This window comes from Zea mays, chromosome 3 (genome assembly GCF_902167145.1).
Source record: "Zea mays cultivar B73 chromosome 3, Zm-B73-REFERENCE-NAM-5.0, whole genome shotgun sequence".
Classification (NCBI taxonomy): Eukaryota; Viridiplantae; Streptophyta; class Magnoliopsida; order Poales; family Poaceae; genus Zea; species Zea mays.
Window position 1 is genome coordinate 48,919,804 of NC_050098.1, and position 12,939 is coordinate 48,932,742.

Consider the following 12,939-nt stretch of genomic DNA (forward strand, 5'->3'; position numbering starts at 1 on the left):
TTTGTTGGAGATTTGTTTTTGTCTCCCAATGTTTCTTGCTATAGTTTCATTTGCCATATCATTGCATCCTTGTTTCAACTAGCATATAGTTCGTGCTAGCGCTACGATCCCAGAGAGGGAAGTGGTCGACGGCAGCGGCAACGACACGAGGAGAGGGGTTGACGCGAGGAGAGGGGTTGACGGTGGCGAGGACGTGGGAGAGGAGAGGACCGCTAGGGGGTAGGGGCAAGGCCGTGGGGTTGTGGGGGGAGGGAGAGAGATAAGAGATGATCCAAATAATATTATTTATTAGATTTAAGCAAGAGAGAGGAGGTTATCCAGTGATTTTAATCGTTGGTTTTGATGACGTGTTAAGTCTGGGTGCAATTTGTTTGGTGGATTTAGTGGAGGTTATGGGTGTGGGAGTAATTTGGTTGTGTGTGTTTTGCAAAGTTAAAACTGGTGGATTATATAATGATATAGATGAAATACAGAGGCATGGTACCAACTTGAACTATTCAGATAGATACCCCCTCCGCCCCAGTGTATAAGGTATAACCATATCTGGTTCAAATACCAAGAAATGTACTTAGTTGTCTTTATATCATTGTATCGATGTATATATGCATAGAGAGATCATGTGTTATATTGTAGGATAAGAACATCAAATAGTTACGCATTATATCGAGTAGCTTCATAGCCACATAGGCGCATGGGCTATTGGCTCGTTAGGATTGTTATAGATTGATTGATATTATATTAGGCAAGGAGATTCGGTGATGGTCATACTTCTATAAACCAACCCTAGTTCCTTGCATATGTATGTACTCCTGCATATTGGCCTCTAAACCAATCAATCAATCTACCGATTTCCCATGCGCGCAATACCCTTTTCTATGGTATCATACGCCTAGGTTTTCTTGCTCTGTCCTAGCTCTCGCATGCCCCCCCTGGTTGTGCATCCCGCTCGAGGATCCTTTCCTCATTGCGTCTATGTCGAGGAGACGAGGACTCCCATCTCGCACGCCTAGTTTTCGTCGGCCGCCGCAGCTTCCGGCGCCCTCGATGACGCCTCCTGCGCCCACGTGACTGCCCTCGATGAACAACACCTGTACCACCGGGGCCGAGCGCATCCTCGTCGCCGACTTGGAGTGCCAACTGCCAACAAGCCACCTGCACCGGCGTGGAAGCGTGCCACACCGCCCGTGATGCTGCTCTTCACCTGTACCACCGGGGCCGAGCGCATCCTCGTCGCCGACTTGGAGTGCCAACTGCCAACAAGCCACCTTCACCGGCGCGGAAGCGTGCCACAGCGCCCGTGATGCTGCTCTTCAACGCGCCCAGGCCGCTGTTCATATTTCTTTTACATATTTTTTGTACAGAAATTAGTTAGTATTATCGGTTCCTAACAGTGTGATGGTAGATTATTTTATGTTATTTCAAGAGAACAAAAACCCTATTTGTTTGTGACATGTGAAAGAATCCTCTAGCGTCGAAGCTAGTTTGTGGGAAGCTGACAGAAAGCTGCTAACAACAGTTAAAATATGATGAACATTAATATTCTCTTACCTTGGCCTAGATATATTCATATATACAATCAAACTAAGCATAATAAGGCCTCTTTGGAACAAATAAATTTCACATGACTTTTACAATCAGTTCATTTTCACAAGAAAAAACACAGGAAACAGGATAGAATCCTGCATTCCAAAGTGGGCCTAAACCAGATTATAGAATGATATATGCTAGCTCTGGAAATGGTAGTCCCTCAATTGTATTTGTCAAAGCATCATCATTACCGATCCCTTTCTAACTTGAGTGGGCTGTAATGTCTTTTTTGTTTCTTACTTTCTTAATCTCCCCATACTTGCATTACTTAACTAGTACCTAGTGTAATGGCTTGCATTTTCTATGACTAAGTATATATTATATAAGATATGCTAAACATCTAACCTCCTTGTGGATTAAATAATTGTTACAGCACATTGCCTACAACTACAATTCCTCTAAACAGGCAGGAGAACTGCAATTTTGAGTTAGTGATAGAGATGAATGTACAGAATCTTACTTAAGGCTGGCATTGTATTATGCAAGAAGTGCAAATTAAAATCCTAACTAGGTGATTCTGTTCCTCCTTTGTTTGTTAACTAGCAGTTAACTTCTCTTCATAAGTTGTTGAAACGCTATGGAAATTGTCACATAGTTTATAGTTATACTACAAACCTAGCTGATTCTGACCTTCTATTTTAAGATACCCCTGTATGAGTAACGTTTATCCTACTTTGTTGGGCAGCACATATAAGGAAATTTCTCATTTTCTTTAATCTTCATGTGTTTTACGCTTGAGGATTTTGCCTATTTGGTGCGAAACCAAACAGTCCTTTTCCACTATGTATCTTCAAGCGGAAGGCGATCAGCTAGCTTGTGATTCTCTTTAGCAAAAGGTGGACAAAGAAAAGAAAAAGGCAAATGAAAAGTAGCACTAAGGCCAACATAACTTTAGCCTGCCCATGAATATGCAAACGGTTCATCTAAAAAATTTCTGAAAAGAAATAAATCGAAAGAATAAAAGTGCATCATCAACAATTAATTTGCATCTCAAGCATATACAGTAACAAAATAACAGCTAAAAAAATCTGAAATTTCTTGTATGGTTCCGAAGAGCTACTGACAGGTGCAGTATTTCACATTCTTGCCTCATTTATTTTGTAGACAAAGATCAACCATGACTCACTTATACAAAAAAAGCCGAGCTACATGCATGTACAGATAAAGACAGCAACTTTTAAATGAAAGGAGGTAAACTCCTAGGATGTACTTTCTCTAGTCTATACATTATGCTGTAATATAGATTCATTTTTTCCCTTTTTTCATGTACACTGGTGAACAGTTATCAGTATTGATCTCTGTTTCATCATAAGAATGTACCTACGTAAAACACACCTCCACATAGCCTTCAAATGAATCTGTGAAGAAATATTGTATTTTTTAAGGCTTCATTGACTCAGCTTTCTGCTATTTCTCTGTTCCCTGCATGCTGAAACATGCTGTCTAGATATTCTCAAAAGACAAGGACATCCTTTGCAAATCCTTGTCATACAAATCTGATACCTGCAGATGTTGCTGTGGCTGCAGATTTTGAGACCAGGCTGCACAGAGGCCCTCTATGTTGAATTGGCTCTCGGCTTTGATAACATCTTCGTACAGTGACTGGCTAAGATTCTGCATGGTTGCAGGTGTGTCCGTGAATGTTCCGTGGAGCAAGTCGGGCCACTTGAGTTCTTCCCCAAGGTGAACTTGGCTATTTTTGTCTGGTGTTAATTCTGTCCATGGGAAAACACTACTCTCCAGAAGCGAGCTTGTGCTTTGCAGCTCAAATCCCAAGCCGTTGCTTCCGCTGCTTCCTCTACTGCTGCAGCTGCTAGGATTAGCAGTGTCCCAGTAGAACTGGGTGCTCTGAATACCAGTGCCTCCCGAGTGTGGGTTGTCTGGTGACCTATTGAGCCCTGTTGATGTTGAGAGAGTTGATGGCGAAACTGGTGGCATCACAGTGGAAATGGTGCTGCCACTTGTCTCATTGTGGTTAAACCAGAGTGAATTGTTACTAGCACCATTCTTGTTGCCAAATTCATTGCTGTAGCACATGAGCTGTTGGAAAGGGAAATTTGGAACTGGGCCTGCTGTGCGGCAGCCAGTGAGGTTCTCATGACCAGAAACCAGCTGGTCAAGGAACAACTCCTTGGGCGGCACCCTTAGATGTGCGAGGCTAGTAGTTTCTCTGCGATGCTTACCGAGCGCTGGCAGCTGTGGTGATTGTGCTGTCTCGCTGAGAAGAAGATGGCTCGAGTTGCCAAGTGCGCCGCCACTTGAAGGGTCAACATCACTGGACTCAGAGGTCCTCTCGGTACTGGTCGTTGGAGCTGCTTTGCTGCGTTCAACCTCGACAAGGAGCGGCTTGTGGGTGTTGGGGTCAATGCCTTTCTGCCGGAGCTTCTTCTTGATGCTCGAGTTCCAGAGATTCTTAATCTCGTTGTCAGTTCTTCCAGGCAACCTTGTTGCAATCTGAGACCACCTGTCCATGGATGTGGAAAAAAAAAGAAAAAGGCCTGGTTAAAAGAAAGCTTGCTTGGAAGCAATCGGCCTGTGCAAAATTCTGTGTCTGTGATGATTTTGGGCTTAGCTTTTTTACCTGTTCCCCAGTACAGCATGAAGTTCGACGATGAGGTCTTCCTCCTCCTCAGAGAATGCGCCTCTTTTAAGGTCAGGCCTCAGGTAATTTATCCACCTCAGCCTGCAGCTCTTGCCACACCTCTGAAGCCCTGCCACCATTAATTAATTAATTAATCAATCAATTGAGCAGGTACGAGAGGAGGAGTTGGGAGAAAGAAGTAGCCTTGGAGAAGGAGCAGGAAACAGTGGAGATGGACAATTGAGAAGGTAGAGCAAAGCGTGCAGGATTTGATTTTGATTTTGATGGTTGTACCTGCAAGCTTGGGGACAGTGCTCCAGCAGCCATGCCCGTGCTTGGTTATGTGGTTCATGAGCTTCTCATCTTCCTCAGGAGACCAGAGCCCCTTCCTCAGCTTCTGCTTGTAACAGCAGGAGTGCCTCCCCATTGAAAGCAATGCTGAGACTGGAAGCTGCGCTCTGCAATCTGCACAGCCCACACACGGCTCTAGCTTGAGGAGCAGCAGCAGCAGCCAGCAGCACGGGTATCCTTCACAGGTAGCCGCCCTCTGGTTCTAAGAACCCCCTCCTCTTCAACGAATTATTATGGCTCTAGGGCGGGATGATCGTGGAGGAGCTCCTACAGTGGTGGCGTGTGGTAGATAGAGGTGGTGGAGCTTGTGTCGGGTAGGGGAAGAGAACGGCAGCAGCGCTAGTGGCTACTACTGATTACCAGGATTAGGGAGAAGAGAACGGTAGGGTTAAGGGCCACTCTCTTCTCCTTCTTTTAAAGCTCGTGGCTGTGGGAGCGTCTTAGCCTTTCCCTTTGCTTCTCTGTAGAAAACGTGTGTCCTTGTGTCTTATCAGCGCCTCCCCTAGAATTTGTGTCCCTTCATCAACCGTCGGTGGGCTTCAGAGCCCCCCCTGCTGGTACGCTATTACTGCAACGTCACTACCATAAACTACTACAAGGAACTCCCGACAGTTCGTCCTTCCTATATCAAGAAATATTGTTACTTTGTACTCAAGCCAGCTAAGTAAAAAAGATTACACGATTGGGAAAAGGATTGATGCTCAATTTTCTTTTTTGTCTTTTTTTTTTTGGTACTCTGAATGAGTGTGACCTGAAGCAGGGAAACTACACAACCGGGAAAACTTCTCACTCATCAAAACATGTACGCTAGGGTCTCTAGCACCGTCGTCTGTTGTCGCAGAGAGACAACTCTGGGTCACTTGTTACCTGGAGCCAATAATTAGGATGCCGGATCAAAAGCATTTTGCGTTGCAGAGGAACACGGAGCATCTTCCTTTTCCCTCTGTGTCGTGTCGTCCATCCAGCCAGCGAAGCAAATTTTTTTTTCTTTAGGACCCCGAGGGTCTCCAATCAGAAACCTCTTGTCCAATCCCAAAGACGTTCGCAATCAGCCGAGAGAATCGGACCTCCGATCTGTACAGATGATTGCATCGGCTGTGGCTAGAGGTATGTTGGTTGGTTGTTTTTTTTTATGGTTCTGGCGCGAAAACTTCCACGCGATGCCGTGCCTCGGAGACAGGACACACTAGCTAGCTAGGGGTATAATAGTCTGGATGAGGTGCGCCGTGCGCGCGGCTAACCCTAGCTAGCGTTTTGTTTGTTGTATTCCTCCCTCCCCTGCCTGCCTGTCTGCTGGAAGAGGCGTGCGTCCTCCTGGTGTGGTTCATGACGCGATGATTGGAAGATGCAATGCAACGCAACGGGCATCCTCATAGCGCCCCCATGTGCCTGCGGATACCGTTCCGATTAGAAAAAAAGGCAGGACCACGATTATCGTTGATTGAGCGTTTTTTTATAATAATAATAATCATATGGTGATCTGTACAGCTCCTGCTTTTCATTGATGCTCAGAAGCTTCCTTATGCTCTCTCTCTCTCTCTCTCTCTCTCTCTCTCTCTCTCTCTTGTCTCGTCAAGATTTTTCTGGGGGTTTCGTTTCGTTTCGTAGCCTTGCGGGTTTTGCCGGAAGCGAGGCGAACGAATAGGAAATGCGACGCGTGCTTGTTACCGGGGATTAGAACTGGTCTGCGTAAGATTTCTCGTAATTCTAGGTGCTTGGTCATTCATGGATTTTGCTAAGAGCCTCAGTCCCTCGTCTCGCTTGAACCAGCGGAATATCTAGGCGGATGAGAGGACGTGCATTATTTCCATTTATTTCCCCCTCGTTTGTTGAGTTCGTTATCCGCGTCTCGGATCCCGTTTATTTAGGGGACGGCAATTATTAGAGCCGCGCTTAGACAAAAAAAAAAAAAAAAAAAGACCCGGTGGTGAGGAAATGAACGGAGGCCAATCTGCCGCAGGCCTCTGTGGTCACGGGAAAAGCAGCTGGTTTGACAATGGGGGCATCTTTGTGGGGTCCATCCCTCGTCCCTAATGTAGGAGTACCTTCAATGATTAAGCCGGTGGTTACTGCGGTGTCTACCGTCTGGACCGAAATGCACGCGCAATTATTTTCTTCCTGCTCCTTTCAACCTTTTGAGACTTGAGAAACCCTGATCGTTTATTTATTTATTAGCAATTAATTCTAATATATGGGTGGAGTTTTTTTTTCCTTTGCTTGTCGAACCTAGACGCGACGTCTTCTGATGCGCCTCAGTTTACAGTGGTTGCTTATTTATTCGCACAAAATCTGTCATCGCTTAATAAAGGTGCGTTTGGTTGTGGAATCAACTAATGAAACGGCTCTATTCTCGTTTCTGATAATGGAGCCGATCCAGCAGAATTGAGTCACTTCGTTTTTCGTTTTGTTGGAGAGTAAAATAAAGTGGAGCTGCTCCGTTTTTTATTTGGTTGAAGAGTCATATGAGTGTGATGTGGAGAAAAGAGAGTAGAGCGCTCACATTCCGTCATTTGGTGGAATGTAAGCGTCCCAACTATTTATGCTAAATTCTCTCGTCTGGAGATTCTAGAAATCGCTTCGCTCTTCTTCTGTTGGAAAACCAAACGTCAAAAAAAAATAGGAATGAAGTCGTTTCCATTCTGCTTAACACGCCCTAAGTTTTCCTACGGCAATCTTGCGCGCAGCGGCAGATGTTCGAAGCCGTTCGGCTGCGCTTGAAGCTGCTACTTAGGGATGGCAACGGGTCGGATTCGGATCGGATATTGGAAATATCCGCCCGCAGTCATATCCACGGTCATAGATAATATCCGCCCGCGACTATATCCGTGGATAGAAATTCACATCCATATCCATGCCCATCGGGTTTCGGATATCCATTGGATATCCATCAGATATGACAAAGAACCATTTTCAGCAATTGAATAACATAAATAATCAAATTTCTTCCCAATTCAACATCATACATAACTTAAAATTTAATAAAAATTTAAACAAATATACATGTCCTTCAACAAGCAACATTCTCGACATGACAAAAATACATGTCTACATGTCTCAACATGAAAACAAATACATGACAACAAATACATGTCTACTTTTAACCTTAAGCCTTTTGCCTTATGATTCTGATCCGATCTGAGTGTAGTGTTGAGCACTTGAGCTAACGCTATAGTAGCTGTGTTTAAATTTTTCTAGTCAATGATACATGTCTTCATCCTCCAAACAAGTCATTAGTGCATTTATAAAACAGGATTGGTTGCCTAACATGTCAGCTCGGGCCCAAGCTTGCATACACATCAACCCCGCTACTGTTTTTGGAGCAAGTCTACTACGATGTGGGCTAATTACTCTCCTCTAGTACTAAAGACGGACTTAGATGCCACTGTTGTAACAGGAATTGCCATTACATCTCGAGCAATTTTTCTCAAAGTTGGATACTTGATCCCTGCATATTGCCACCAATTGACCAGATGAGGGATTGAGGATTAAGGGGATGGAGATTAGGGTTTTCCCTTTGCTGGTTTGGGCGTTTGGCATTTGGCTGAACCGCTGAATGGTGCTTTGGTGGGCTGGCGCCTGGCGGCTGGGCTCAATGGACAAAGGTGGGTTGGCGATTTGTTCATTGGTGTCCATGTGTGGGCCGACAATAATGGACTAATGGTTAATTTCGGATATCCAACGGATTATCCGCGGATGAGATTTAATATTCAAATCCATGTCCACTTTATCTCGGATCGGATACGGGTCTAACCCGCGGGTCAAAAAACATATCCATATCCTGATCCGTCGGGTCGGATATCCGACGGATATCCAAATCCACGGATTAAATTGCCATCCCTACTGCTACTGCTGCTGCTGCCGCCTCCTCTGTGAGCAAATGACAACGTAACTTTCTCCTAACCGAAAAAGTCAGTGCGATTAGACGGAGATATGGTCCACTGCACCCACGCACAGTACGTACTGGAGGTGTGGGGACCCGTAGCATATATAGCAACAGTACGCCCACGAACGTCGTCACGCACACACAACAACCCCACCCCCACTCCCGCGCGCGCTGGCCCTACGACTACAACTACAATGGACCGCCGCACGGCACGGCACAGGTAGCTAGCTATCGGCAGCGGTCACGCCGTCGGTAGGGCACGCGCGCGCCGGAGATATCCAATCCGTCCTCCCTCCCGCCCGCCCGCCCCACCTAGTAGCTAGCTAGCCCGTATCGTACTACGCGCGTAGCCGCCGGCGGCCCGGGCGCCGGAGAGAATCGGAGGAGGAGGAAAGTCCGGTCGAGGGGACCACGGCGGCGGCCGGTCTAGCCGCTGCTGCTGCGTGTGCGTGCGTGCGTGCGTGACAACTAATACCCCAATCCGGCGGCCGCGCGCGCACTCGACGCGACGCCTCTCCGATCCCCATCCCGCTATTAATAATCCGATCCTCTCGCCTAAGCAAAGCGTGGCTAATTTTCCTTTCGTTTTGCTTGCCTTTCCCCGGAGACGGAGAGTATAGGGTTTACGTGGTCCGGCATGCATGGGTGTTAATGTAGTAATGATCAGCGGAGCGGGGGAGGTGAAGGTGAACGGAGGAAGACGACGACGACGACAATATATGCGCGCGTCACTGTTTGGCTCATAAAAGTCGCCAAGGGTCGCCGTCAGCACCGTTTCGGTTGCTTGCGTGGTGCTAGCTGTCTGTTCTGTCCTTGTACGTACGTACGCATAAATGCCCAGTTGCCCACATGTACGTAGTACGTACGTATCTACGCGCTAACCAGCTTGGCAGTGCCAGTGAGCTACTAGCTACTTTTTGGCTCGGGTACACTTGTCTCCAGTCTGGAACCTTTTTTTTGCCAAGGTCGTTGTTTTAATAATAACAATCGTGTCATTGCCACCTCCAGCGCTCCCCGCTTAGATGCTACCACTACCGGAATCGGATGCTTTGCCGAGCCCGATAAACACTCGGCAAAAACTTTGCCTAGTGTGACACTCGGCAAGGAGATCTCGGCGAACAGTATATCGGCAACAGCTTCTTTGTCGAGTACTTTTTATCGGGCACTCGACAAAGACTTTGCCGAGTGTCACTCGGTACTCAGCAAAGAAAAGCCGTCGTCACGGCGTCTGGTAACGGAGACGGCGCCTGTGCCGAGTGTTCTAGGTGACACTCGGCAAAGAAATTACCTTTGCCGAGCGTCACCTAATACACTCGGCAAAGAGATTACGTAAGACACTCGGCAAAGAAGTTTCTTTGTCGAGTGCCAAATCTCGACTCTCGGCAAAGATAACGTCGTTAGCTATAGACGGCTGCTGACGGCCCTTTGCCGAGCGCCGCCGTTCGCCGAGTGTTTGACATTCTTTGTTGAGTGTATTTCTGTGCCGAGAGTCCTGCTCTCGGAAACGCGGTCGTTACCGAGAGCAGGACTTTTCCGAGTGCCCGACAAAAAGCACTCGGCAAAGCGCCGAACACTCAGCGAAGAGTCGGATTCCGGTAGTGTACTCATCGTCTAGCTATAGTAAACGTTCGAAATCCAAACTTTAGAGTTAAAATATAATTGGTGGTCTAAAGCTAGTTCTAAACTTTAGTCCATATAGTACATTATTATTACAACCTTAGTTCTCAAAACTAAGCTAATAAAGTGTTCTAAAGTTTAGAGAAGAGGATCCAAATTAAAGAGACACTTATAGTACTTTTGGTTTGACCTAGCCTGAAAACTATCAATATACATGTGATAATATAAGTTTTAATCTATGATTGTGTGTTGCAAGCAAACAGTATAAGTTTTAATCTATAATTGTAAGTTGCACGGGCGCGACCGTTGGTTTCTTAGAAAGTGTATACCACAATCAACTTAACTGTTCTAATTCATAGTATCATAGGTTGCAATTTGAGTTTGGATAGAACATGAAGTTTGTTAAGACTTAATTATATGTATTAATTTGTCAAATTCATTTGATTTGCCAATGATTAAATATGAGAGAATAATTTCTGCATATATCATAGGATGTGTTATGCTAGGTGTGTGCGTGAAACCATGCACTACAAGCTCTTATAGTTCACCAACTTAGGCTTTATTTGGAATGTCTAGAGGTAATAGTTAGCTGCTAAAATTAGTTGAAGATATTCCAAACATCCCCAACTAATTGTTAGCTAAATCACATCTAACAATTAGTTCATTAGCTGGCTCAATCCAGCTAACAATTTGTTAGCTAGCTAACTATTATCTCTAGATGTTTCAAACAAGGTCTTATTTGAAAAGAAACTTCATCACAGAAGACTTTAAAGTGGTCATATTTTACATCAATGAATGAGCGCATTTTCCCTTAATTATCACCTTTTAGTTTTCCCTAATTTGAATGTGAAGACATTCTGCCTAAGACTTTTGATGTAGATCCAATAAGGTTGTAACACCCCAAGTGCCACAAAAACTCATAATATCATTAAACATATCTTCTCTCAAGCCAGAGTATAAAAACCAATAATAAAACTCATAAACAAAATAAAATGTGGAAGCAATAACACCACCACCATTATTATTAAACTATGAAGGGTCACCATATAGTTTAGTTCTAAGTTTATTGTACAAGGAAAACTTCATTATTATCACTAAGAGTGGATGAAGCAATGAATACGTGTCGCTAACCCCTCTCTTAAAACAAAGCATCCAAATCTAGTATCTGGAAAGATAACAGAGTGAAAATAAATCTTAGTGAGCAAACTATCCAAACATATTATTCAAACCATAAGTAATTATGCAACGATTGACCATGGAAGATATGACAACATAAACAATAATTTATAGTCAATTTCATCCAATCACATTGCCATGAATAAATAAAGAACATTACAACATTCAATAGATAAACCACCTCTATAGATAAAAAATCCCATATCCATAACTTCACTTCAAGTACACATCATGAAATGCATATAAATGTCTATTGCTTTCATACCAAAAAAGTATAAGGTCGCATTGTATCCCTACTTAGGCAACATACAATGATGTACCAATATAGGTGTGACCAACAAGAGGTGTTATCCACAAATGCTATGCAATGCAATATGATACAATGGTATAATGCCACCGCAAGAATATTACCACATCTGCCATATTCATCCATAAGCATACAACATATCACCTTATCTCCCAACAAATGACAAATGATTCAACAATTTAGATCATCCATAAACTACTCTAAATAAATAAGTGAATTATTAATTAATTATATCAAATTGGTTGGTTAGTATTATGATAATGTGTAGGTATAATAAGCAGTTAAGCTATAGCAAACCACCATGATGTTTACTTGCCTTAGAAAAAAGTGCAAGAATGTAATTTAAGGATGATCTATAGATGGAACACCTGTTCAAACATGATCACCTCAAAAAATATAATCATGCAACCATAACAAAATAACATACAAATCACTTTTACAACATGTTGATTCCAAAAGTGGCAAATGGATGAATTGCAAGCATACATTTGTCAATGTAGCCTTATCCAGGAGTATTTTGGGTATCAATTTACATTGGGAACAAGAAGTAAACTAGCAAGGCTAAAGATAGATATATGATTATCTCGACCCGTGCTCATGAGGATGGTATGTGATATAGTAGGATATGTAACTCATACTTAAAGCAGTTATATTTTTATGGGGCCTCTACATTTTAAGGACTTGATTATAAATATGTGGTGGAATATGAAGACTAGAGAGGGTGTCACAACCTGTTAGCTACCACACACAATCTTTGCAACAAGGGACAAACATACATAATGTATATCTTAGACACCACATGTACATTATAACTCACTACTCTAACCTTGCACCATTAAGTTTCCTTGGAGAGATTAGGGCACTCTACCAAAGTAAAGCACCATGCCATTGAGAACACATTATATCTCTACTACCATAATCATAATATCAAATACTATAAAAGACCTTACATGTTTACTTATAAAGAATACCACATCTATCGAGGTATAACTTGGAGAAGACACCAAACAATCCTGGCTCTTCTCCACATTCCCCTCATTCTCTTTCTATTTGCATATTAGTGGCACTTCTCCTAGTTTAGGACTAGACCAACTTCTTTGCATCTTTGGAGAACCTATTCTAGATTCTCTAAACATCCATCAATGGTCTTGCCATAAATTGAGAAGTCATCCATGAATACTTACATGATATTTCAATCAAATCTAAGAATATTGACATCATGCACTGTTGGAATATTGTAGGAGCATTGCACAACCTAAATGACATTTGTCGATAGGCAAACATGCAATATGGGCATGTGAATGTGGTCTTAATATGGTCTTTTGGGTGAATCAAAATCTGGTGGTAACCAAAGTAGCAACTCAAAGCTTTCACAAGGCTTAATCTTCACAATGTCATGGTACATTGGATGATCCTTTGTATCCTAACACTAATCAT

The 12,939-nt window shown here is 43.6% G+C and overlaps 1 protein-coding gene across 1 annotated transcript; it reads right to left on the reverse strand.

Moving 5' to 3' along the window:
* Positions 1–2,544: 2,544 nt before the first annotated feature.
* Positions 2,545–4,903, reverse strand: LOC100280710 (uncharacterized). Its single transcript, NM_001153629.2, has 3 exons — positions 4,463–4,903; positions 4,169–4,298; positions 2,545–4,051 (listed from the first exon to the last, which is right to left on the reverse strand). Exons 1-3 carry the CDS (start codon positions 4,593–4,595, stop codon positions 3,031–3,033), a joined length of 1,284 nt encoding a protein of 427 aa, NP_001147101.2. The 5' UTR covers positions 4,596–4,903; the 3' UTR covers positions 2,545–3,030.
* Between the last annotated feature and the right edge of the window lie 8,036 nt (positions 4,904–12,939).